At 34.5% G+C, this 25,337-nt stretch overlaps 2 protein-coding genes across 4 annotated transcripts in view; both read right to left on the minus strand.

The window, feature by feature from the left end:
• Window positions 1–18,700, minus strand: part of LOC110114358 (peroxisome biogenesis protein 22) — a 42,873-nt gene extending 24,173 nt beyond the window's left edge. Inside the window, exons 1-5 of one of the 3 annotated variants that reach the window (XM_020847214.2) lie at window positions 18,428–18,699; window positions 18,111–18,335; window positions 17,963–18,010; window positions 7,676–7,732; window positions 7,499–7,600 (exon numbers count right to left, since the gene is read on the minus strand). In XM_020847214.2, coding sequence (XP_020702873.1) covers window positions 7,499–7,600; window positions 7,676–7,732; window positions 17,963–18,010; window positions 18,111–18,335; window positions 18,428–18,532 — 537 coding nt within the window. In that variant the 5' untranslated portion in view covers window positions 18,533–18,699. Of the gene's footprint in view, window positions 1–7,498; window positions 7,601–7,675; window positions 7,733–17,962; window positions 18,011–18,110; window positions 18,336–18,427 lie in introns of all 3 variants that reach the window. The other 2 variants (XM_020847213.2, XM_020847215.2) reach the window with 2 other exon arrangements.
• LOC110114359 (histone H2AX-like) lies at window positions 3,168–7,475 on the minus strand. The gene is made up of 2 exons (XM_020847216.2): window positions 4,442–7,475; window positions 3,168–4,351 (listed from the first exon to the last, which is right to left on the minus strand). Exons 1-2 carry the CDS (start codon window positions 4,637–4,639, stop codon window positions 4,130–4,132), a joined length of 420 nt encoding a protein of 139 aa, XP_020702875.1. The 5' UTR covers window positions 4,640–7,475; the 3' UTR covers window positions 3,168–4,129.
• Window positions 18,701–25,337: the final 6,637 nt, after the last annotated feature.

A 25,337-nucleotide genomic window follows, 5' to 3' on the forward strand; every position in this document is an offset into this window, starting at 1 on the left:
AAATAAAACAAAAAACTAGAATGCCCCTTGGGCTACAATAGCGATCAACTACCCATAAGGGCAAAAACGGAAAACTGAAATAAAATGATTAATACAAAAAATGCATCAAAAGTAAAGACTCTCCATCATGAGCCAAGGTGTGCACCATTTTGCGCCATTGACATGGATATCATGTGTAAAATTTGTCAAATAATTATAACATGAATTTTTTAATACATTGTGTTAATGCTAGGGTATTTTCTTAAAGCGACATGTTGTATGGCTTGGATACAGCAATAAGAATGCAAGGGCCGCAACACCGACTCCCAGGTGCAATGTTAAATAAGCAAGAGTTCCATATTATTGATGAATGTGGGCAAAGAAGATAGTCCGTGGAACTAGAATTATGATAGGAACTTTGAATGTAGATTCCCTTACAGGCAAATTAATGGATAAATATATAGTATGATTCATAAGAAAATAAATATTATATGCATTCAGAAAATTAAATGGGTTGGAGAGAAGACTAAACAGATTAATAGTTTAAGATTTAAACTATGGTATTCTGATAGGAGTTGTACTAGAAATAGTGTAAGTATGATTATAGATAAAAGTTGGAAGGATAATATCATAAAAATTAATAAAATTATAAATAGAATTATAGCTTTAAAGATTATTATTGATGCTATGATTATTGATATTATAAGTGCTTATGCTCAAGTAAATTTAAATATATGTGCAAAACTAAAATTTTGAAATGACTTTAAAGAATTAATACAATAAATAACCCTTTAATAAAGAGTTTTTATTGGAGGAGATTTAAATAGACATGTTGGTAGAGAGGTAAATGATTTTAAAAACATTTATGCATGCTATGGGTTTAGAGCAACTAATGAGGGGGGTAAGACCATTTTAGATTTCACATGCTTTTGTAATTGCTAATACCTTATTTAAGAAAAGAGATGAGCATCTTTTCACTTATAAGAATGGATAAAGTAAAACTCAAATTGATTATTTTCTTATAAGAAATATAGATCGTTTAAATTATAAAATTATTTTGAATGTAAGCTTATGTACCCAATATCACTTATTAGTTTTGGACTTTAAGATTAAGGGGTAGAATATAAACAATAAAGTAAAATATTATTTTTAATTAAATAATAGGGGCATTTAAAGTACAGTAACAAAAATATTTTTTGAGTAAAATTATAAATTTTAAGATTTTGTTTGTGCATGAGAAAGCTAATGTTAGGTGGAAAAAAATAACTAGTGTTATTAAGGTTGTTGCAAAGGATGTGCTTTGAGTATTAAGAAAAAAACACGTAATAGTAAAAATAGTTGTTGATGAAATTAAAATAAGCAAAAAAAAGATTAAAAATAAGAAGTTTTATTATAAAAAAATATCTTAGATGTAAAACTCTGAAAAATTGAGAAAGATATAAAAAGGCCCGTAAGGAGTCTAAAATAGCAATATGCGATACAAAAAATTTATCTTTTAATAATTTATATAATAGATTAGATACTAAGAAGGGAAAAAAAATAAGTATAAGTTGGTCAAACAAAGACATAGTAGCAATAAGGATTTAGTTCAAGTGAAATGCATTAAGGATGAAGATTTAAAAATGTTTTTATTAAAAGAAAAAATTTAACATAGCTAGATAGATATTTTGCTAAACATTTCAACGAAGATTAAGAAAATACGATTGAGTTTAGTTACCTTAGCACCCTAAATGAAAATATATATTTTTGTTTTTATCGGCATATTAATAACATCGAAGTTAGTGAGGCTTTAAAGAAAATGATGTGTGGAAGAGCTATTAGACCTGATGATATTCCAATAGAGGTGTGGAAATGCTTAGGAGATAAAGAAATTTCTTGGCTTACTAAACTTTTTCATATTACTTTGAAGACTAAAAATATGTCAGATGAGCGGAGGAACGTGTTGATTCTTATTTATAAGAATAAAAGTGATGCACAAGATTGTGCGATTTATAGAGGAATTAAGTTAATGTATCATACTTTAAAACTATAGGAAAGAGTTATGGAGCATAGGTTATGACATGAAACTAATGTTTCTCAAAATCAATTTGGATTCATGTCGGTTAGGTCTATTACGGAAGTTGTTGATGTAGGTAAAGTTTCGAGTTCCCCCCTCCCCCTTTAGCTTCGAATGATGCTTCATTTTCCCCCTGTTGATGCTTCAGTCCCCCCCCCCCCTCCCTTGGATGCCATGTAATGTTTCGGTTTCCCCCTTTTGGCAGCTATTTCTGTTTTTGTTTTGCCCTGTTTGCTGCTACCTTTTCAGTTCCTGTTTGCTGAGATTTTTGAGGAAATTCTAGTGGATGTTTGGATGGTGCATTAACTATCTTGCATTTAATTTTTTTTTTCTTTTATTTCCTATATATAGTGGTTGTTTTCCTGCAGTAAGAGTATGAGTTTTTGATGATTTTTGGAATGTAAACATATTGGTTTTCACTCGCTTGCGAGCTAGCCTCCTTCCCATACCCCTCTAAAACTTCGTCTCAGTCTTCTACCTCCTCTATCCACGGTTTCCGCCCCATCTCTATCTTTCTTCTAAAAAAATTTTGTAAGCTATAAGGTTGTACTTGTGTCAATATGTCAAGTCTAGCATTTCTCAATGAAAAATGCCTTTAAGTTGTAATATTTGTGTATATAATTATATTTTAAGAAAAGAAGATCCGAGTCCTTGCAATTTTTTATGGGCGATAAGCCATGGCCTCAACCTTAGAGTCTAAAGGTTCTTGTTTGAGTACATCTAAAACCAAATATATGGAGTATAATTTTAGAAGTAATAGATTTGATGGGGGAATTGTGACTTTGGGCAATCAAGTCATTAATAAGGATACACGTTTTAGATATTTTTGGTCTATTGTTTAGAGTAATGGTGGAAAAGATGAGGATATTATTAGTAGATTTCAGGTTGGATTGTTGAGGTGGAGGAATGCATCAAGCTTGTTGTGTGATAAAAAAGTCCCACTCAAACTTAAGAGAAAATTTTATAAGATGGTGGTAAGAACTACAATGTTTTATGGTGTAGAATGTTAGTCATTAAAAGAGAAGCATAATATTAATTTAAGTGTTGCAGAGATGAGAATGCTCGGATGGATGAGTGGCTTTACTCATAGAGATAGGATATGAAACCAGTATATACGTGAAAAGGTTGGAGTAGCTCCAGTGTAAGATAAGATTATAGAGAGTCACCTTAGATGGTTTTGTCGCATAAAACGGTGGACTTCCGATGACCCGGTTAGGAAAGTAGATGTATTAGATTTGGCTTATGTTAAAAAGATAGAGGCGGACTTAAAAGGACTTAATTAGAAAATGTTAGAAATAACCTTTCTTTATTAGATTTAAATGAGAATTTTACTATTAACAGGATATAATGGAAAAAAGGAATTCATATAGCCAACCCCACGTAATGGATAAAGGCTTGATGTTGTTGTTATTGTATTATTTGTTTCCCTAAAGGTTCTATGTAAACGATTAGGGTAAATAAAGCTATAATGCACCAAATACCTTAAATAAGCTTTACACAACTTTGGATATTGAGGAGTCTTAATCAACACGTCTATCATTTATGTGATTCATGTCATTAATGATAAAATAATGTCATCAACTATTAAGGCTGTGTTACTTGTACATCAACATAAAGATCATGTATGATAGAAGCTGATCGAATTGATAAAATGATAATTCATGAAAATTCCTAAAGGATATTTTTGAATGCAAAAATGATTTATGATTATAATATGAATAATTTATATTTAATGGCTTTGAATATGCATCAAGTATCTATATTAGACCATGTTCATGAACTTTAGGGTGCGTTTGAGACGGCTGGTGCTGTCGGTAAAGCAGGTTGTGAAATTGTTGTACATAAAGCTGCTTTTTTAAGTTGCTGTATAGAAATCAGTCAATGTTGTTTGGGTATTACTACTACCGAAGTGTTGTGCTGCTGCTGTTTTACAACAAATTACCTTGTTACCCTTATATATATGAAGATGAATAAAATTTGTTCAAATTTAATTTTTTTAACTCTTTATGTTAACAATTTTGATATAAAATTTAACTATTTTATTGCTCTATACATATTTAAACCAAATGTATAAAGTAATAAAAAAAATCAAAATCAAAACTCCTGCGACGCTGAACCAATATCCCCCTTCCCTTTGCCAGTCTTCTTCGCCAGTAAGGTCTGGTGTATGTTTGGCAGAACACCACCATTAGCGATTGTCACAGAACCCAAAAGCTTGCTAAGCTCCTCATCATTCCTCACGGCAAGCTGAATGTGTCTAGGCACAATCCTATTCTTCTTATTATCTCTCGTTGCATTCCCCGCCAACTCAAGAACCTAGATTACAAAAGCAATAAGACCACCTACAGCCAAATATTGCAGAGAACAAGAAACCTAACTCATTCAAAAATAGATTAGTATACCAACCTCAGCAGCTAGATACTCAAGGACGACAGAAAGATATACGGGAGCACCAGCACCAACACGTTCAGCGTACTTGCCAGCCTTAAGGAAGCGAGCAATCCTCCCGACGGGGAACTGCAAACCGGCCTTATGAGATCTAGACACAAATTTCGTGGCTTTGGCCTTGCCACGCCCTCCCTTGGTAGATGCAGTAGAGCTCATGGCGGCCAAAAATCAGAAAGCAAACCCTAGCTTTTGAACGAGGAGAACGACGACGCTGCAGAGAAAAATATGCCCATCGGAGAAGGCGCGCATCGAAGAAGCAGCGACTCGGCTTTTCCGTCTTTTATGCCCTTCGAAACGGCGGAAAGCAGTGAGCCGCAACGGACCGCGGGACGCAATGGAAGGTCGCGAGAAGCAGCGGCGGACAGCAGAAATTTTTCTAACTTTGTTCTACCGCAATGTCCCAAATGAGCACTTAATAAATTTTTATAAAGCAAAGCAGCCGTGAAGCCGTCCCAAACGCACCCTTAATCTACACTTGGTCAAAAGTCAAAATTTGAATATGAAATTAAAATTGGGCACGATCATATTTGTATCAAAACTACATAGAAGTATTAAGTCTATTTCTGAATGTAAAGATGAACCAAATGCATATATTGTAGTTGATAAATTAAATGAGCAATAAAAAAATAGTTCTTGATGAATTATCTTTTGCCATTTTTCCTATGATTAATAATCAGATTGCTATTGATTTTTTCTTTGGTTAGTGTCAAACGAATTCATTGAATGAACCCATGACAAAAGCTATGTGGCATCAATATTTCTGAGAATTTGTTGGTTCCAAATATCCTAAAAAATAAGAAATTTGAAACACAATCCATCTAGTTAATTTTAAAGGTGTAAAAGTCATCACAATTTAAATTTAAACTATATAGATTAATTATCCTTCAATAGATTTTTCATCCACATATGCACATCATAATTACGTAATTTGCCTACTTACAATTTTATTTGTATTTCAATTTCTAGGATTTCGTAATAACTTACTATTAATATCTATTAGAATGCGCGTTTAAATTTCAACATTTATTATTTTTCTCATATCATGTGCATAATTTTCATGATTTGTTTGAATTGCGTAGAGATATTCTCAACAAAATAGTTGCTAACTATGACAAATATAAGTGGCTGATGTGAATAGGAGGTATCTAGAGCTTAAAACTTAGTGATTAAGTCATGGTGCATTTAAATTAGAAATACTTTCATTGAAAATATTTAAGAAATTAAATGAGAAGGCAGTATCATTTAAAATTTTGTAATGCTTGGAAACAAATGCCAACAAATTGAATGTTTCAAAAAAATGTGCTATTAATCTAGGTTTCAATGCGTCATATTTCATGACCCTACAGTCAATTCCTAGCGGTCTTCTCTTTTTCCACTGCTTTTATAAGAAATGACATCTAATTCTCTGCCATATAATTCAATATAGCTTATTCTCGAAGGAATTTTGCATTCACTATTGTTGATGAATTCAACAAAATATCCTGTTCACAAACAAAGACAGGCCTAATTTATTGAAGACTCGTGACTAATTTTTAGGACATAAAATCTAACAGAATTTGCTTGATAAATGTCAAAGGCTAAATTCAAAACCAATTTTGCTTATGATGGCCATATTTAAAGAAATTTGTGATTATTCATGCTGGAAGCATCACATCAAATAATGATAGAAGTAAAATTTACATATTTTCATTAATTGATTTATTATGTAATTTCAAGTAGTTAAGAGACATGCCCAATAATGAAGGCCTTGAGAAAAGGAGTATTTATTTTTTAATATTAGGTTCATTTATAGGAGTTGGTATGATATCAAGTTGGCATGATCAATGGTTACCTTCAAGTTCAATTAAAGTACTATTTAACTTTCCTATTGGGGTGTCATTACGGTGATATCAAAGCTCAATTCATTAAAATTGACTTTTTTCAAATAAGACTATAATCGCGATCTGACTTCACTTCTTTCTAAAAATATAGTTTTTGAGATTGTTTCTAGGTCTATAACACGTTTTCGCTAAATATATTTATGGGTTACAAAATTCCTGTTAATGCCATGTATGGCTGGTTTGTAGTTCACAAATTCTGCCATTGTGAACCTGTAATTTGTCTCTTCTAAGGGAAAAAGTATAAACTTTAGGGTTTTTTTAATTTCATTATTTTGGTTGATCTTATACTAACTATATCTATTAACCTAGGGATGAGAAATCTATATTTAGATGTTTTGAGCATGCCAAAAAATGCTGGAATAAAAATTTCCCTCTCAAACTTCAATCTTGTGTGCAAGTTGGATATGTGCTTCATCTGAGTGCAGTATAATAAAAAATATTTGGAGAAGTCATCTCCTTATAATAGGATGAGATCATGAATTAAATTTCTTCTAAATACTTTATTATTGGCTTATTAGTACAATTGATTTTATTTAAATTTTATACAATTGAGAATTTATTTGTGGTGATTAAATTACAATTGCTACTTGATTTTATGTGGTTCAGATTTGTTGCTAAGTTCTTTAAATTTACCCTATCATTACAATATCATTTGGATTCTAATTCTCGAATTTACTTTTGCATTTAGAGAAAGTATGCTCCCACATTTAGTAATTCGTGATATTTGAATCCTAAATTCCCTTATCTGATCTATATGCACCATGCGTCTTGTTGCATCAGGAGACTCTAAACCGTCCTGCATCACAGGTAAGATAAATTAACGTGGAAGTTGTTGAAAAGAAATGGAAAATCAAAGATAATGTAGCAAGAAATCGTTTCAAAAGACTCAAGTAAACTATATCCAAAACACTAAAATGAAATGAGAATTCTGAGAAATCATGAAATTTATCTAAAATAGTTATGCAGATGATAATGATAGTAAAACTAACACAACAAATTTTATCCGATATATGGGAAGCAAAGTGACTGCGAGTGAATAATTTCTTCTAAATGAAATTTTAGGTAAGAAGATCTAATCAGGCAGCATAATCATATTGACAGTGCCAACACCTAATTAACACTTCCCTGAGCTCACCTCAGACTCATCATCAAGAACTCTCTCCATTAGATAAAAATCACAACATTTGGTAATTTCTTGAAGAACTTCAACCACAGAAGGCCTCACTGTAGCATGTTTCTGCAAGTAAAGGTTTTGAACTTGAAGATATTTATGCATCTAGAATCTAAGAAAGCCTGAAGTTTTGATTTCAACCTGAAGCTCTTCAGGATTTTTTTCTTCCAGAATGACACCAAGCAGCTGGCAAGTCACCTGTGCAAAGCATACATAAAATCAAAATCATGATGGGCAATAGACGCATCTTTTCCATGGAGAAGATGATTTTACATAAGCATCATGCCGCAGTTAAAATCCTATGTATAATTGGAATTGATTCGTGATGTCCCTCAAAATAATTTCCTCATACAAAAAAGTTTATTGATTAGCTGATTTCAAACAAGCTAAATAGCATAATTGAATGATTTAAAACATTCCATTAATGCATAAGCCAGTCATCCTTAATTAGCAGACTTATTGCATGCTATTTTCTATATAAGCAAGAATTATGTAACCATGAAAGTAATCATTTACGAGAAATTAAATTGTTTGCTTGGTTCAAATAATTTGAAGATAGTTTGGCGACTTTTTTCTTCCCTTTCAAATTCTTTAGTGAAAGCATAAATCATCTTTATAATTTCATGAAGTTTCTTCGGTGTAAACTTCAAAATATCATAATTACCTCTTTTTGATTATTTGTATGATCCCTCCCCCACTCTTTATTGTCGCATCACTATTCCCAAACCCGGAAATACTTCACACAACATTATAAACACATACCACCCCACTCTCCATTATTCTCCTACATTTAGTATCAAAGCTAAAGCAGATACCTAGCATCCTATGGAAGAATTTGAATCTCCAAGAAAAGCAACCATCAATAATTTACCATAAAATATCAAAATTCAAGTTGTGGTTAACTCCTTTCAAAGGTGAAGTTGGTAAGAATTTATTTGAGTATGTTTATCAACATTGATTGATTAGCAATACATAAGACCTATAAATATTTCATATTTGTCATTATTTCTTTTGTGTGGATCATCTTAGCACACCAACATGTGTCAATGGATAATCTTGCAAACCTTAACAAAGACTTTAAATAAAATAATAAACTTAATCATACCTTTGACACATTACACAACAAGTTGAAAGATGTCAAATATCTAATCAAAGAAACTGGTTATTAGTGTTCAACACCTTGCTGATATATTGGCACCTCCACTTTATTAAAATCCTGAAGTAGTCTTAATGCATAGAAACCTCCAACTGACAACTCTAAAATTATTTAGTCACATGAGAAATCTTCTACACCAATTCCACAAAAGTTCACATTTAAACCTATTCCAATGCCCATTCAAAAACCATAGGCAAGGTCCACTTGTCTATAAATAGTTCTCCATCCATAAACCTATCCAGTACCCAACAGCTATTTCTAATAATATAGTTTCTTCAATACCAAAAACATCATGTGCACTTCCTAAATATGCAAATGTTAATCAACGTCTTCTTACTATTATAAATCCTTCCATAGTGGTAAACAATAAAAAATATATTCAAGCTACCCCATTGTGAGACTATGTTCATTTAATACACTTCAAGCCTCCTTCGACAAAAACTTGTTTCATTAATAATAATTCAAGCAAGTTATGACCAACTCCATGCAGGTATGAAAAAGATGATGCAACAAAGGAATCTAATTTCAAGCATGAATATGATGAAAATCAAACATGTGGATGAAATGGATGGTTAGATTTTCACCCGTTATTTTCATGGTTGGCCTCCTCAACCACAAGAGTATATGATGACCAAGACTAATCAAACTTCATTAAAACAAGGTCTGTTCTTTCATCACTATGGATCAATATGTGCTTAAATTAGGTGTCGCTCTCTTACCAAAAAAAGTGAGGTTTAGATCTAAAGCATTTGAAATACATCATATGCATATTTTTACAAACACTCACTTTTCAATTATGTCATGTTTGGCCATCAATAAACTAAATATTGTACTAAAGAGTGATTTAAAATTTTCCATTATGTGATAGGCTAGCCACCCGTGATTAGTCTAGGATTATTTCACGACATCCTCTATAAAGGCAAGTTATGTAACCATAAAAGAATCATTGCAAAGAAATAAAATTGTTTGTTGGTTTACAAGTAATTTGAAGATAGATTAGTAGCTTTCTTCTTCCCATGAAGTTCTCCGGTAAAAGTTGTATTCAACTTTATAAAGACTTCGATGTTAAAATCATCCCTTCCGAATACTTATATTATGCCCCCCTCTTCTTTATTGTTGCTCCCAACTTTATAGCTTGGTTGACCACGTCACTATGCTTACAACCTAAATACTCTGCACAATCCTCTAAACCCATGCCACCATCCAAATACCTACAAAACCCCAAAATTATTCCCTTTTACTAACTATTATAGTTCTAATGCTAAATAAAAAAGAATGGTGGTAAGGCTTTATAGGAATTGAAAGATGAGATAATTATTAAGGATTATTTGGAGGTTAATGAAAATACAATTATGGTTTAATGGTCGACCAAGGCCTAATTATCTAGCTTAATAGAGAGTAACAATAATAGAGTCAGAGATAATATAAGTAATCAAATGGGGTAACATCCTTACCAAAGAAACTTCAAGAATTTGATATGGCTTCCGCTGCAACAGGGGCCTCCACTTCAGCCAGCCACAAGGCATGTACCTGGAAAACTTGGACCGGCTGGTCCAGGTGGTTTCGGCCCAGGAGGAGATGGCGGAAGGGAGAGAGCTTCAACTCTTATGTTGGGGCCCAGCAAAGAGTTATTACATTATGTTAAAGGACGATCAATTAGGAAAGGATTTTTCCATTTCCTAATTGAAATTCAAATAGGAGAGAGAAATACATTAGAAAGTGGCTAATTTAGGAGGGAATAGGAGCGCTTATTTAAGTCAAAGTTAGGGTTTAGGAGAGTTTTTCTTATATAGAATTTTGTTTTCAGGGTTATATTTCTCTTGTGTGAGGAATCCTAGTAGTGTATAGGGTTTGGGAGAAAAGGTTCTCCTCTCGAAAGATGACCATTATATCTTGCGTGGTTTGTATTTGGTTTTCAATCAATTAAAATCTATTTTTGTGTTGAATCTCGTGGAGTATATTGCTGTTTTGGATACCAAGACGTATCAAATTAGCATAAGAGCCCTTTCTTGGATAGAAATCTAGGTTTTGTTGCTGATTTCTGCTGCGATTTTCCTTGTCGTATGCTAAATTTTGCTATTAGGAGGCCAAAGCCTCATCAAAGTTGTTTTTTTCCGAGAGAACCTTGATCTAGGTACCAATGGTGGAAAAAAAGTTAAGGCATTGGAAGAAAAGTTGGACGGGGAAGTAAGGAAACTACGGGCGGATGTGGAATCAATGAATGAATGTATTTCAGCAATAAAAGGAAGGTTTAGAAACATGGAGGAGATGATGAAGAGGATGTTGGAGCTTCATACTAAAATTGTTTCGTCGAGGTGAGAAGAAATTGGAAAGATGACATGACGAGAGAAGAAGGGGAGGTGGAAATTTTAGGAGAGGAGGAAATACTCCACTTGGAGCCTATTCCGAGAAAGGGGATGGGTAGGGAGTATGTAGGGAGGAGGGAATGGGAAGAAGAGAGCAAGCAGGCTTAATTTGGAGGAAGGAGGGGATACAAATGGGGAAGGGAAGAAAGGGAGCCGTGGAGGGACCATAATGGTCATGCCATGGGAGGTATGGGAGGCGGAAGGGTGCATTGGGGCGAAGGGGATATGAAGATTATAAAGCTAAAAGTCTCTATTTGAAGGGGATAACGCACATGGCTGGATATATAAGGTGGAGAGATATTTTACAGTGAACAGGTTGACAGAAAATGAGATACATGGCCACCGCTCTATGTCTGGAAGGGAAGGCAATGACATGGTACCAATGGCGAGAGGTGAGGTAACCAATCCATTCTTGGGATGAGTTCAAGGAATACTTGTTGGAGCACTTTCAAGCAGAGCAGGATAGGGATTACTATGAGCAATTTTTTGCCTTGACACAGGATGGCACTGTGATGGAGTATCGTGAAAAATTTGAGCTTCTGTCAGGACGAGTAGGGAGGTTATCAAAGGCAATGTTGGAAAGAAAATTCATGAATGTCCTCAAAACAGAGTTGAGGGCAACAGTACGAGTGACAAGAGCCCATGATCTGGGAGATGCAATGGAGTTGGCATAAATTATTGAGAACAAGAAGTCACTACAGAAGAGTCGTAAAGGGGACAGTGGAGGAGGCTCTTACCACACGACAACCACTTTCATGGTACTAAGGCAGCAAACTGTACCAATTAAAAGGGAGACGCCAAAGGATGGCTTGGATGATGATGGGCACAGGAAATATAGAGAAGAGAAGAGGGATATGTCAGGTTTTGATGGTAGAGCTGCGAAGGCTTCACATTAGGAAGGATTTTCTCCCATTTGAATTGGAAATTATTAATTTAATTTTGGGGATGAAGTGGCTCCAAACCTTGGGGGAGACCAAGGTAAAGTGGAAAGCATTTGCCATGGAGATCCAAGTGGAGGGAATAAATGTGGTAATTTTTTTTTTTTTTTTGGGGGGGGGGGGGCTTTTTAACGGGGGGGCTATCTAAAGTAATGGTTTCTCTGAAAGCCATGGTTCGTGCCCGACAAGGGGAAGGAGGGGGATTCTTAGTGTTTCTTCAAAGTCTGGAGGGAGGTGAGATAGAGGATGGAGAGGACATTCCAGAAATTGTCCAACCCCTTCTTCAATAGTTCAAAGAGGTATTCCATCCTCCCTAAGGATTGCAACCCCCAAGAGAGCACGAGCACTCTATTGTTCTAAGAGGAGTATCCCCCATCATTGTTCGGTCGTACTACTACCCTCAGTTCAAAAGGATAAGATTGAGAAGTTGATTTGGAAGATGCTTGAAGATAAAATTATTAAACCCAGTGTGAGCGCTTTCTCTAGTCCTGTATTGTTGGGGAAAAAAGGACGGAAGCTAGAGGTTCTGTGTAGACTATCGTGCCCTGAATTAGGAAATAGTACCAGACAAGTTTCTCATACCCATCATTAATAAGTTGTTAGATGAGCTACATGAATATGTGATATTATTGAAAATTGACTTAAATCCGGATACCATCAAATCAGAATGCGACCAGGCGACACCCAATAAAATAGCTTTTCAGATGCATGAGGGACACTATGAGTTCCTGGTGATGCCTTTCGACCTCAATAACGCGTCATTCGATTTCCAGTCCTTAATGAATAGGGTATTCCAACCATACCTGTGCAGGTTTGTGATGGTATTTTTTGGCAATATATTGGCATACAATAGATCGGAGGGGAGCATTTGGAGCACCTAATAGGGGTGTTGATCACCTTAAGGAAACACTCTTTGTTTGCCAATCAGAAGAAGTGTTCTTTTGCCCAGGCAAGAGTGGAATACTTAGGGCATGTGATATCTCAAGAGAGTGAAAGCAGACCAAAGTAAGATTAAATCCATGTTCAGATGGCCAATACCGAGGAATTTGAAGGAGTTGAGGGAATTCTTGGGACTCACGGGCTACTATCGTAAATTTTTGAAAGGCTATGGGTCGATAGCAAGGCCATTGACAAAACAACTTAAGAAGGACACTTCAAGTGAGGAGAGTCAACCACCCAGGCCTTTGAGGAGCTGAAGAAGATTGACTAGTGTGCCAGTCTTAGCTCTTCCAGATTTTAGCTAGCCTTTTGTAGTTAAGATAGATCCCCTCGGGGTTTGGGCTAAGAGAGATACTCATGCAAAACCAAATATCGATGGCTTATTTCAGTCAAGTGTTGACGGCCATATCAAGGCTCAAGTCGTTTTATGTGAGAGAACTTATGGCAATAGTGATGGCCATTCAAAAATGACGATCGTATTTATCGGGGAGACATTTCATTGTCAAAACTGACCAAAAGAGTTTGAAGTATTTGCTGGAGCAAAGAATGGTCACTGAAGAGCATCAAAGGTGGCTTCTAAATTACTGGGCTATGACTTCAAGAAACAGTAATGACCTAGAGTGGAAAACAGAGAAGCAGATGGGTTGTCCAAGTGCATGGGAGAACCATAGATGATGGCATTATCTGTGCCCTTGGTGGTTCATTGGGAAGCACTAAAGAGAGAAAGTGAACTTGATGCCGCGTTGAGGAAAATCAAGGAGGAGTTGACAGGAGACAAGAATAGCCATTAGGGGTATTCAGTGGTGAGATAGAAGTTGTTGCGTTATAGGAGTTTTGTACTCCCGAATACCTCTTCTTACATTCCTTGCTTACTTCAGGAGTTCCATGGGACGACCATTGGGGGACATGTGGGGGTCCAAAATACATACCAAGTTAAGAAGATACACTATGATTCTAGTGGTAGTGGATTGACTGAGTAAGTATGCCCATTTTATTCCCCATCGCCACCCGTATATTGCAATATCAATAGCGACGACTTTCATGAGGGAGGTGATCAGACTACATGGGATCCCAGAAACGATTTTGTTGGATCGAGACAAGATCTTTCTAAGCCAGTTCTGAAAAGAGTTGTTCAAGATGTAGGGAATAGTTTTGAAAAAAAAGCAATGCTTATCATCATCAGACTGACAAATAGACATAAGTAGTTAATCGTAGTGTGTAGACTTATCTATGGTGCTTCATATCGAGCACACTCAAATTGTGAGCAAAATGGTTGGCATGGGAAGAATATTGGTATTACACTTCCTATCATTCAGCAACTCAGACAACACCATTCAAATTGTTATATGGAAGAGACCCGTCGCACTTCATATATTATGGACAGGGCAACACACCGGTGGCTTCAATAGATCAGTACTTGGAGCACTGAGATAAAATATTGGTAGAACTGAAAAGGATTTGCTAAAAGCTCAACAAATTAAGAAAAGGAAAGCAAATGCATAAAGGAGGGACATTCAATTCGAAGTAGGGGGCAGGATTTAGTTGAAGCTTCACCCCTACAGACAGAAAACCTTGGCACAGAGACGGAATGATAAATTATCACCCCAATATTTTGGTCCTTACAAAATAGTGGTGCACATCGAGGCCATGGCTTATCGCCTATAGATACTACCGTCGTTAGCCATCCACCCGGTGTTTCATATGTCCAAGTTGCGACGGGTGATAGGAGAGTATATTCCATCTTCTACACTGCCCCCGACCTTGACAGATGACATGGAGGTGTTGTCGGAACCATCTGAGGGATAAGGAGTGTGAGAGGGAGCAATAGGAAGCAAAGAAGTGTTGATCAGGTGGAAGGATCTACCAGAGTACAAGGCCACATGGGAGTCTTACCAGATTATTTAACTGTAGTTCCCTGCATTACTTTTGTGGGGGGGGTATTGATACGGCTTTCGCTACAACATGGTCCTCCGCTTTAGCAAACCTCAAGGCTCATACCCGGGAAGACCTAGAACGGCCTGTCCAAGTGGTTTTGGCCCAGGAGGAGATGGTGGAAGCAAGAGAAGGAGGATTCGGCTCTTGTGGTGGGGCCCATCAAGGAGTTAATACACTATGTTAAGCAAGGATCAATTAGAAAAGGATTTTTCTAATTGGAAATCAAATAGGAGAGGGAAATGCATTAGGAAAGTGATTGATTTATGAGGGAATAGGTGGAGAGCTTATTTCAGTCTAAGTTAGGGTTTATGAGAGTTTTTCTTATGCAGAATTTTATTTTAAGTGTTGTAGTTCTCTTGTGTGAGGGATTCTAGGGGCGTCTAGAATTTGGGAGAGAAGATTCTCCACTCAAAAGAGGATCATTGTATCTTGCGTGGTTCGTATTTGATTTTCTACCAATTATAATTTATTTTTTTGTTGAATCTCGTGAAGTATTTTGTTGTTTTGGATACCAAGACATATCAGAATTACAAAAATAAATGAAGTTCTCATCAAAGAATTTCAAAAGGAAGAAAAAAATCACCAAGATATTTTCAAATTACTTGAATTAGACATTTTTATTTCTCTTTACTAACTGCTTTCATTTTTACATAGCACTTGCTTATATAGAGAATAACATTTAAAAATGTCCTAGTCTAATCAAGATTGTTCATCTTACGCATCAAAAGAAAGATTTTAAGTTACCCCTAAATTATAATATCTAGTTTTATTGCAAGTGGTGATCAATCATGACATAATGGAAAAAAGAGTAGGGTCACCAAATATTTTGGCATTAGCCATGCTTAGTCTGGTAAGTGTGTGACATCATTATTTGAGCATATGTCAATTCATAATGAGCAAAGGGTTGACCAAAGTTGAATGGAACTTTATTGAAGTTTGATTTTATACATCTTGATCAGCAAACATTTGTCTTGTGATGAAGAAGACTTATCAATGCAATTAAGTGATGGAAATCCAAGCCTCCACTATATAAACATGCTTGATCTTCATTATTTCTAGGTCAAAGAATAGATTCTTATGTCACTTTGATGGTATTCAAACTCTCCTGTGAATGAATTCACTAAGTCATAACCAATGGAACAACCAAGCAGGACTTCTAATCTCTCCATAATGGACTAACACAACCATATTTGAAGAATCACGAAACGAAAGAGTCCAAAGTCAAAAGGCCTTGTGTTAACAAAAAAAATGTCAACATCCACATCATAATCCTATATCATATCATAATAAGGGTTGTGTTGAATGATCAAGTTCATCATATTATCATAAATAATATGAGCAATCCTTGAAACCCCTTATGACAATGATAGACCACCATGGCCTTTATATAATAATCAAGATCATGATACAAACTAATTAATCTCCTTGATCAATATACAAGTTCCACAAATTACCCACAATCTCAAGATCATGTACTGAAAATGATCAATATTGATCTCCACCATATTAGTGCCCATATCGACAACTTTCTATTCCTACTTGTACATTTTCATCTTATGTAAATCAACCTCAACATAATGGAAGGCAACAAGTACTTGTATAAAGAAAAGGATTGAAATTCCAAAGAAACAAATCTTGCTAAACAATAAGATTAAAAAATTAATTAGAATAAATAGATTATTTGGATCCATGGAAGAATTCAATAGAATCAATTGAGGATGTGTATGCTTATATGAGTATGTTGATATAGATATAATGATCCGGATTGTGATGATCAACCTATAGTTGAACTTAATCTAGAGCTTAAACATAAGACTATGCTAGAGAATAAATGATGCACTCGAGTCTATGAAGCCTTTTGCTACGATTTCTTCTCCCAAACCATTAAAGATAGAGATATAGATCATTTCTCAATATCTTATGTTGTTTCCCACTCAATCTTTTAACTATCTTTCCACTAATTCCACCATATGACCAAGATTTAAATGCTCACATACTACGGCATAATGTCCAATATTTTCACTTTCTATTGAGATAGTCATAAAGGATGCTCCTCCATTTCCTGTATTATTGTTTGCATCTTCATTCATATAGACTAACTTCACACTGTCATAGCCATACCGTTATAGGATCCTTGTTCAAGTTATTGATCCAATTCATGATATATGTTGACATCTAGCACCAATGCCCCCATATCTTCCACTAGCTGTTCATTCACTGACAACCCATTGGTCACTCATGATGGTTATTGGCCACCTTCACAACTTCCAAACTAGAACACGTTTGGGTTCACTTAGAGAAGTGCACATACCAATTCTACCACAATAGCCACCTTTTTCCAACTCTTCAACAAAATGTTTCTGCAGCCCAAATAGAGGATAGGATAATCTCAATTGTTGGATTACTTTCCATATTAGATTTTAAGCACATCCATTTAAACTTTACACGTGTTCATTATGTTAATGTGCAATAAGTACACAAAATAACTTGATTCATTTGTCTAACATATTTTTAATATGTATTACCGATCATTTTCTACAAAAGGCACCTATAATGTATTGGAAGGGCAAGTATTGATGATTCACAATAAAAATCCTCCAACTCTTATCACCTCTTCTTTCTTCTCTCCCTTTACAAATGAACTACGATTTTCCCTAGGTCATGCCTAGTTCGTATAATTATGTGAACTCATCTTTTTGGTAAACCAACTCAACATCAATTTAAGGCTTTAAGCCTACAAGCTTCTTGCTTAGCCTATGGAATAGGCCACATGTAAACTCAACGGTTCACAGAATCAAAGCTCTCTTAAATACCAACAAAAATAAAAAGAAATTTTGGGCCAGGATATATCCTAATCAAATTGTGATAAGTATGAATTTTATATCCATCAGATTTTCTTTAAAATAAGTCAAATCATTTATTAATCAAAACTTGGGTTTTGCTAATCTCAAAATAAATTTAACCGGTATGAAATTCATCCTGATCAAAATTTGGTCAAAATATTTGACAATTTTTTTCCCCAAAGATAACAGAATAATTTCTGGACGTATAAATTCAAATTTATTTGGTTGACGAAAATAATCACTCCACGTACCTTCCGGCATCCGCCAAGCCTCTTCCTCACAATTTGTCCAAGACTAAGCTGAAAGGGTCGAAATAAAATAACCCAGTATATACGGTGGCAGAAGTGCAGTAACTGTAGCCGAAACAAAAAAAATTAGTTTTAGCAACCGTGACGCTACCTCATAAGGAGAGCCGTTCTCCTGGACCCCGTCCGAATCTCTCAAATTGGGCACAGTAGGAGGATCCTCTGCCGCGACTCCACTGGACGGGCCGCCATTTGCAGATGGCAAAACATTGCGTTTTGGGGTGCGCCGCCGCCCCCGGTCCGGAGGCGATCTCAAGAACTTCCATGTGAAGACAACGGCGATGGCAAGTCCCGCGACAGCTCCGAACGAGCCGGCACTCTGTGAATCGAGTTGGGGAGGTGTAAAAAGCAAGTCCTAGAAGGTTAACAAGATCAACGTGGTCGGATAGGGAATATCTCTTGCAGGATTACCTTGTGATTAAGGAGAAGGAGGACGATGTCAGAAACTTTGCGATTGAGGTTCCTGGTGAGCCGCCGAACGAGGCTGATGGCGTCGTCGGCGACACGATCGGACATCTTGCCGGCCGTCTGCAAACCCTAGAAAGAGAGATTGTGATAGGGTATCTTCTCAAGGAGATTCGCCGTTCTCGACCCAGTCGGGAAAATAACAGTCGCGTGTCGAGAGGGATTTCGGGGCTGTTTGCTTACAACTTTTAGGTATTGTTTGATCTACGTCCGGTCAAAGACGTAATAAAAGTTCGTTTGCTTAGGCCATCTCCACTGGAAAAACTCTCGCTCCAAATATCATATAGTTAAAAAAATGGACCTCTCAAATGGACTCAATTTTTTAATATTTAAAAAAGAATATTAATTTAAAATATAAATATATCCTAAATAAATAAACATCTATCAAATAAAATTAAAATTATATTAAAACACATAAATAAGAACAAAAAAAATGCACATGCAATTAAACATTAGAATTGGTATACTTATCTCACAAATGATCAAACAATATATTTCGCAGTGCAATATGGGCATCTTTATCCCTAATTTATTTATGGTGAATGATAAATTATTGAAATCGAGTAATTTCATCCATGACCATTTCGAAACTTTATGATTGAGGTGCCTAGTGAGCCATCGAACGAGGATGATGGCGTCATTGGCAACACGATCAGACATATTGCTGGCCATCTATAAACCCTAGAAAGAGAGATGGTGATAGGGTATCCACTAATGGAGATTCGTCGTTCTCAACCCAGTTGAGAAAATAACAGTCACGTGTCAAGAGGGTTTTAGGGGCTATTTTCTTAGGCCATCTCCACTAGAAAAACTCGCACTCTAAGATGTCATATACTTAAAAAATGCACATCTCCAATGGAATCCATTTTGTAATATCAAAAAAGGAATATTAATTTGAAATATAAATATGTCCTAAATAAACAAACATTTATTAAATGAAAATTACATTAGAACAAATAAATAAAAATGAAAAAAAACACAGGGAACTAACACATTAGAATTAATATATTGATCCCACAAATGATCAATCAATGCATTTCGCAGTGCAATGTGGGTATCTTTATTCCTGATTTGTTTAGGGTGAGCAATAAATTCTTGAAATTGAGTATTTTCATCTACGACCATTTTAAAACTTTGCGATTGAGGTGCCTGGTCAGCCGCAAAAAGACTGATGGCGTCGTTGGTGACACAATCGGATATCTTATCGACCATTTGCAAACCCTAGAAAGAGAGATGATGATATGGTATCTTCTGAAGGGGAGAGAGAGAGAGGAGAGGAGATTTAAAAACCCGGAAAAAACCCGAAGGCTTGCGATTCTTGGAGCGACGACCGGGCGACGAGAGGGCGATTCGCGTTCCTGGGTGAGATCGAGCAGTTTTTTTGGTGTTAATCTGATTTGGTTTGCTTTATTTTACATCATTCCTTCATCCTTCTTAATCTTCTTTGATTTATTTTGGATTCTACTCGGGTATGCCGTCGAACCCATCTAGGGTTTTGACGGATCCTTTCGATTATGAAGATCCTTCTCGGATCTTTGTAAACAGAGAAAAATTGATGGCTAATGAGTATTTTTCTTGTTTCAATCACTTGATTGAACTCATGCATGAGATTAAATCATCTTCTCTTGATGATTTGAAAATTTCTGGAAAGAAAGAGGTGGATCCGATTATACCTAAGAAAGTGATGCCTAAATCTTTTAAAGAAGCTTTATCTGGCTCTTGTTCTAATGAAAAATCTGGTGTCTCTATTTCTTCTTCCTCTGTTAATGGCATTCCTGCTATTTTAATTTCGGAGAATGACTTAAAAAAACTTGTTGAGCCTTATAAATTTGCTTTAGTTGGTAAATTTTCTTTTCGTAGACCTTTAATGGAAGAAAAAATGAAATTCTTCCATGATTTGCATCTAACAGGCATGTTTTCAGTTACTCTTCTTGATGCGAGGCATGTTTTTATTAATCTTTCAAATAAATTAGATTATAGTAGAGTTTTCTTGAGAAGATCTTATTTCGTTAGAAATTGTCAAATGCTGCTTCTCAAATGGTCTATGGATTTTGATATTCATGTTAAATCGCATATTTGTCCGGTTTGGTTATCTTTACCTAATTTGAGAATGCATTTCTTTGATATAAAAATTCTGCAAGCTATCGGTTCTTTATTTGGAAGGCCATTACAAGTTGATCAGGCCACGACAAACAAGACTAGGCCCTCGGTTGCTAGAATATTAGTTGAAATCGATATTACAAAGGAGTATCCTAAAGAAATTTGGCTAGGACTGATTCTTGTGGCTATTCTCAAAAGGTAGAATTTGATAAATTTCCTATATTTTGCTCTCATTGCAAATTACATGGTCATGACATTAATTCTTGCTTTGTGTTGAATCCTGAACTGAAAGGAAATTCTAAAAATTATTCTCCTAAATCAAATCCTATTAATTCTTCTAATAAAGAACAGATACAAAATGATTCTTTAAATGATTATTTAAAGAATGTTGAAGAAGAATTAATAGAACTAAAAACTCCTAAGATTGTTAGTTCTTCTAACAAAAATCTGGATGTGGAAAATATTTCTTTAAGGGAGAATAATTTGAAAATTGTCATTTATGATGAAAATGTTGCTTTAAACAATGGAATGTGTTCGGATTTTTCTTTATATCCTAATAGAAACTTGGAAATTATTACTTCTGCTGGTTCTCCTTGAAATTACTAAATGACAAGAGGGGGGTGAATTGTGAAAAACTTTTTCTCAATAAAAAGTAATCCTAAACATGAGTTCTAATCTTTTTTGTTATTTTTAAAATTTTACAACAAAAACTTAAACAAATTTTCTTCCTCAAATTTCACCACGCAATAATTATGAAAATTAAATGCAAGTAAAAGAAAATGACGATAAGGAAAGAATACACCAATTTATAGTGGTTCGGACAAACCATGACCTACGTTCACTCCCCGGAGGCACCCTCCGAGTATTACACTAAACCTTTAGTGATTCTCCTTTAGCTCCCACAGCTAGGCGGAGAAGCCCTTACACAATCACTTCCACCTTCCCCGGTGCGGCGGAGGAGCCGGGTCCTTTGACACCAATGAGATATTCTTCTTCCCAAAACTTCCTTCAAGACGAACCTTGAATCCGATGGTACTGAGGTGCAAGCTCGCCGGAGCAACCGTGTGATCTCCTTCACACTCACTTGAAACCCCCTCCAAATGAAATTAAAAAGGTTAAAGCATTACCTTAATAGGTGGAATAAAAATCATTTTAAAAATATTTTTTCCAACATAAAAGAAATGGAAAAAGATGTTTGTAGGCTTGAAGTTCTTACTGTTTTTGATTCTTCTTTTCTTAATGATTTGAACATAGCCAAAGATAATTTGGTTAAATTTCAAGATATGGAGGAAACCTATTGGAAGCAAAAATCTGCTTCCAAACATATTTCTGATGGGGATAGAAACACGAAATATTTTCATGCTTTGGTTAACAAAAAGAAATCTATCAATTTTATTGATAAGATTAGAGATGAGAATGGAAATTGGATTTCTGACACTTTACTTCATGAATCTGTTATTGATTATTTTTCTAATATTTTTTGCAATGAGGTTCATGTTAAGAATTTAGATTATTCTTTTCTTATTGATAAAATCATATCTGTGGAAGAAAATATTGCTTTAACTGCTATTCCTACGGAAAAAGAAATATTTACAGCAGTTAATTCTATGAATCCTGATTCTACCGCTGGTATGGATGGTTATACTTCTCAATTCTTTCAAAGTTGTTGGCACACTATTAAAAATGATTTAATTGAGGCTGTTATTGATTTTTTCAATGGTAATGCTATGCCTAAATACTTTACTTCTTCTGCTATTGTTCTTATCCCAAAAAAAGAAAATCCTGTTAGTTGGAATGAATTTAGACCTATAAGCTTATGTACTTTTTTCAACAAATTAACTTCCAAAATCATTACTTTAAGATTGGGTTCTTTATTACCTAGTATGATTTCTTTAAATCAAACTGCTTTTGTTAAAGGGAGATTGATTTCAGATAATATTCTTTTGGCACAAGAAATGGTGAATGATCTCAATTTGAAAGTTAGAGGTGGCAACATGTTTTTTAAGCTTGATATTTCTAAAGCTTATGATAACATATCTTGGGAGTTTATTTATAAAGTTTTAGGTATTTTTAGGTTTTCTGATCAATTTATAAGATTGATTAAAAATTCTGTGGACAATGTTTGGTTTTCTATATTGCTTAATGGTGTTTCCAATGGCTTCTTTCATTCTAAACATGGTCTTAGACAAGGGGACCCATTGTCTCCTTCTCTTTTTATTATAACTATGGAATACTTTTCTAGATGCATTAATTTTATTTTTGAGAAGTATCCGTCCATGCATTATTTAACTAAAGATGGTTTTTCTATATCCCATCTTTGTTTTGCAGATGATTTCATGATATTTTGTAATGGAGGCCTAAACCATATTAAGAAAATCAAAAGTTTTCTTAATAATTTCTTTTTAGAGAGTGGTTTATCTATTAATAACTTGAAAAGTTCTTTCTTTACTTCTAAACATTTCATGTTAGCTAAGATAAATAGAATTTCTTCCATTACTCATTTTGTTCATCAAAGTTTGCCTTTTAAATATTTAGGTGCTCCGATTTTTAGAGGCTTAAAGAAATCTCATCTCTTTGATGAAATTATTCAAAAGATGATTGATAGAATTTCTTCTTGGGAATTTCATTTTTTATCTTATGGTGGTAGATTAACTATTCTAAAAAGTGTTCTTAATTCTATGGCTTTTCATTTATTCCAAGTTATTCAACCTAATATTGCCACTGTTTTAAGATTAGAGATAATTCTGAATAAATTTTTTTGGGGTTCTAGAAATAATGCTACTAGAATGCATTGGACCTCTTGGAGTAACTTATGTGGTCCTCTTAATGAGGGAGGGCTTGGTTGCAAATCTATTTCTGATTCTATAATTGTTTCTTCTCTGAAAATGTGGTGGAATTTTAGGAAAAATGAAAGTCTTTGGGCTTTGTTTATGAATTTCAAATATTGTAAAGGTAAACATCCCTTATGCTCTTTTTATAAGCATGGTGACTCTTTAATTTGGAAAAGGCTTTGTCAAACCATGAATATAATGGAACCTCTTATTGCTTGGGGTTTAAATTCTGGTAATTGTTTTTTTTGGCAAGACAATTGGATTTTTGAAGGTTCTATTGATTCCATTCTTTCTACTTCTTCTTATTCTGCTTTAAAAGTGAATAATTTTTTTTAAAATAATACTTGGGATATGCAAAGTATACTTAGTCTGGTTCTTGTTGACATTGGCAATAAAATAAAGGATTTTTCTTTGGATGATCAAAGAAAAGATCACATTCTTTTTAAATTGTCTTATAATGGTAATTTTGTTTTTAAAGTTGCTTGGGATTTCATTAGAAAAAAGAAAGTTTCTTCTATGGTTTTCAAAAGTATTTGGAGCAATAACATCCCTACATCTTATTCTATTTTAGTTTGGAGAATATTAAAGGGCTATATTCCTATTGATGTTGTTCTTTGGAAGAAAGGGTTCTACCTTCCTTCTAAATGCTATTGTTGTTATCATTTAGAGGATATCAATCATGTTTTTATTAATGGTCCCATTGCTGCTAGAGTTTGTATTTGGTTTGATAATTTTTTTAATACCAATTATTTTAGTGGTCATTTATCCTTTAATCATTTCCTAACTGTTATTTGACACAATACTACTTCAGGACATATTAAAGTTGTTACTGCCATATCTCTTATTTGGTTTTTATGGATTGATATAAATGATGCTAAACATAGGAATATTCCTATGAATCACAATCTTATAATTGCTAGAACCAAAGAGAAAATTAACAGTCTGTATAAGATTAATTTTATTAATCAAAAACAATTTCGTGGTTTTAAATTTGTTGCCAACAAGCTTAATATTAATATTTTTTATTATATTCATGAACCGTGTTTTAAATTTGTTATTTGGAAGAAACCGAGCATTGATTATATCAAACTGAATACTGATGGTTTCGTTTCTAGAAATAATTATGGTTGTGGAGGTATTATGAGAAATTACAAAGGTAATTTAATTGTGGCTTTTTCTTCTCCTCTTAATAACTGTTCAGTTTTATTTGCTGAACTCATGGCCATTTATAAAGCCCTCCAAATCTACTTATCTTCTGGCTACTTTAAAATTTGGTTGGAAGTTGATGCTCTTTTAGTCATTAATTATCTTTCTGTTGGTTACATTGGAAATTTTGATACTTTTTATATTTTAAAAGACATCAAAAAGATGTTTTCCCATTTGGATTATAAAATTTCTCATATATGAAGAGAGGGAAATTCGGCTGCTGATTTTTTGGCCAAAAATGGAGCTAAACTGCATCAGTATACTCTGTTTTATAATAATGACATTTCTTTTTTATTAAGAGGTTTAATCAATCTTGACAAGTCAGGATTGCCTTATATTCGTCATTAATTCATGTTAATATTTTATTTTATTTGGCTATGATGTTTTTAATTCTTTTATGGAATATTGTGTTTGCAATCTTAGTAATTTGGTTATTATGTGGATTCTTGGCTCGGTTGGAGCTTGGTTGGCTTTTGGATTGAAAACCTGGAAGGTTTCTGTGAGCTGAGAATGGAGGGTTGGATTATTTGGCATTCTTTTTTATTGAGTTTCTTTGGGAATCGCTGGAGCTTTGTTGGGTTTAATATGGCTTGGGTGGCCTTAACTATTTTCTGGAACTTCATTATAGAGCTGTTTACAGAAATTTTTTTATATAATTACCAAATTACTTTGAGATTTTTGGTATTCTTCTGTTCTATAATTGAATTAATTAATGCTGA

This window comes from Dendrobium catenatum, unplaced genomic scaffold (assembly GCF_001605985.2).
Source record: "Dendrobium catenatum unplaced genomic scaffold, ASM160598v2 fragScaff_scaffold_146, whole genome shotgun sequence".
In the NCBI taxonomy this organism is placed as follows: Eukaryota; Viridiplantae; Streptophyta; class Magnoliopsida; order Asparagales; family Orchidaceae; genus Dendrobium; species Dendrobium catenatum.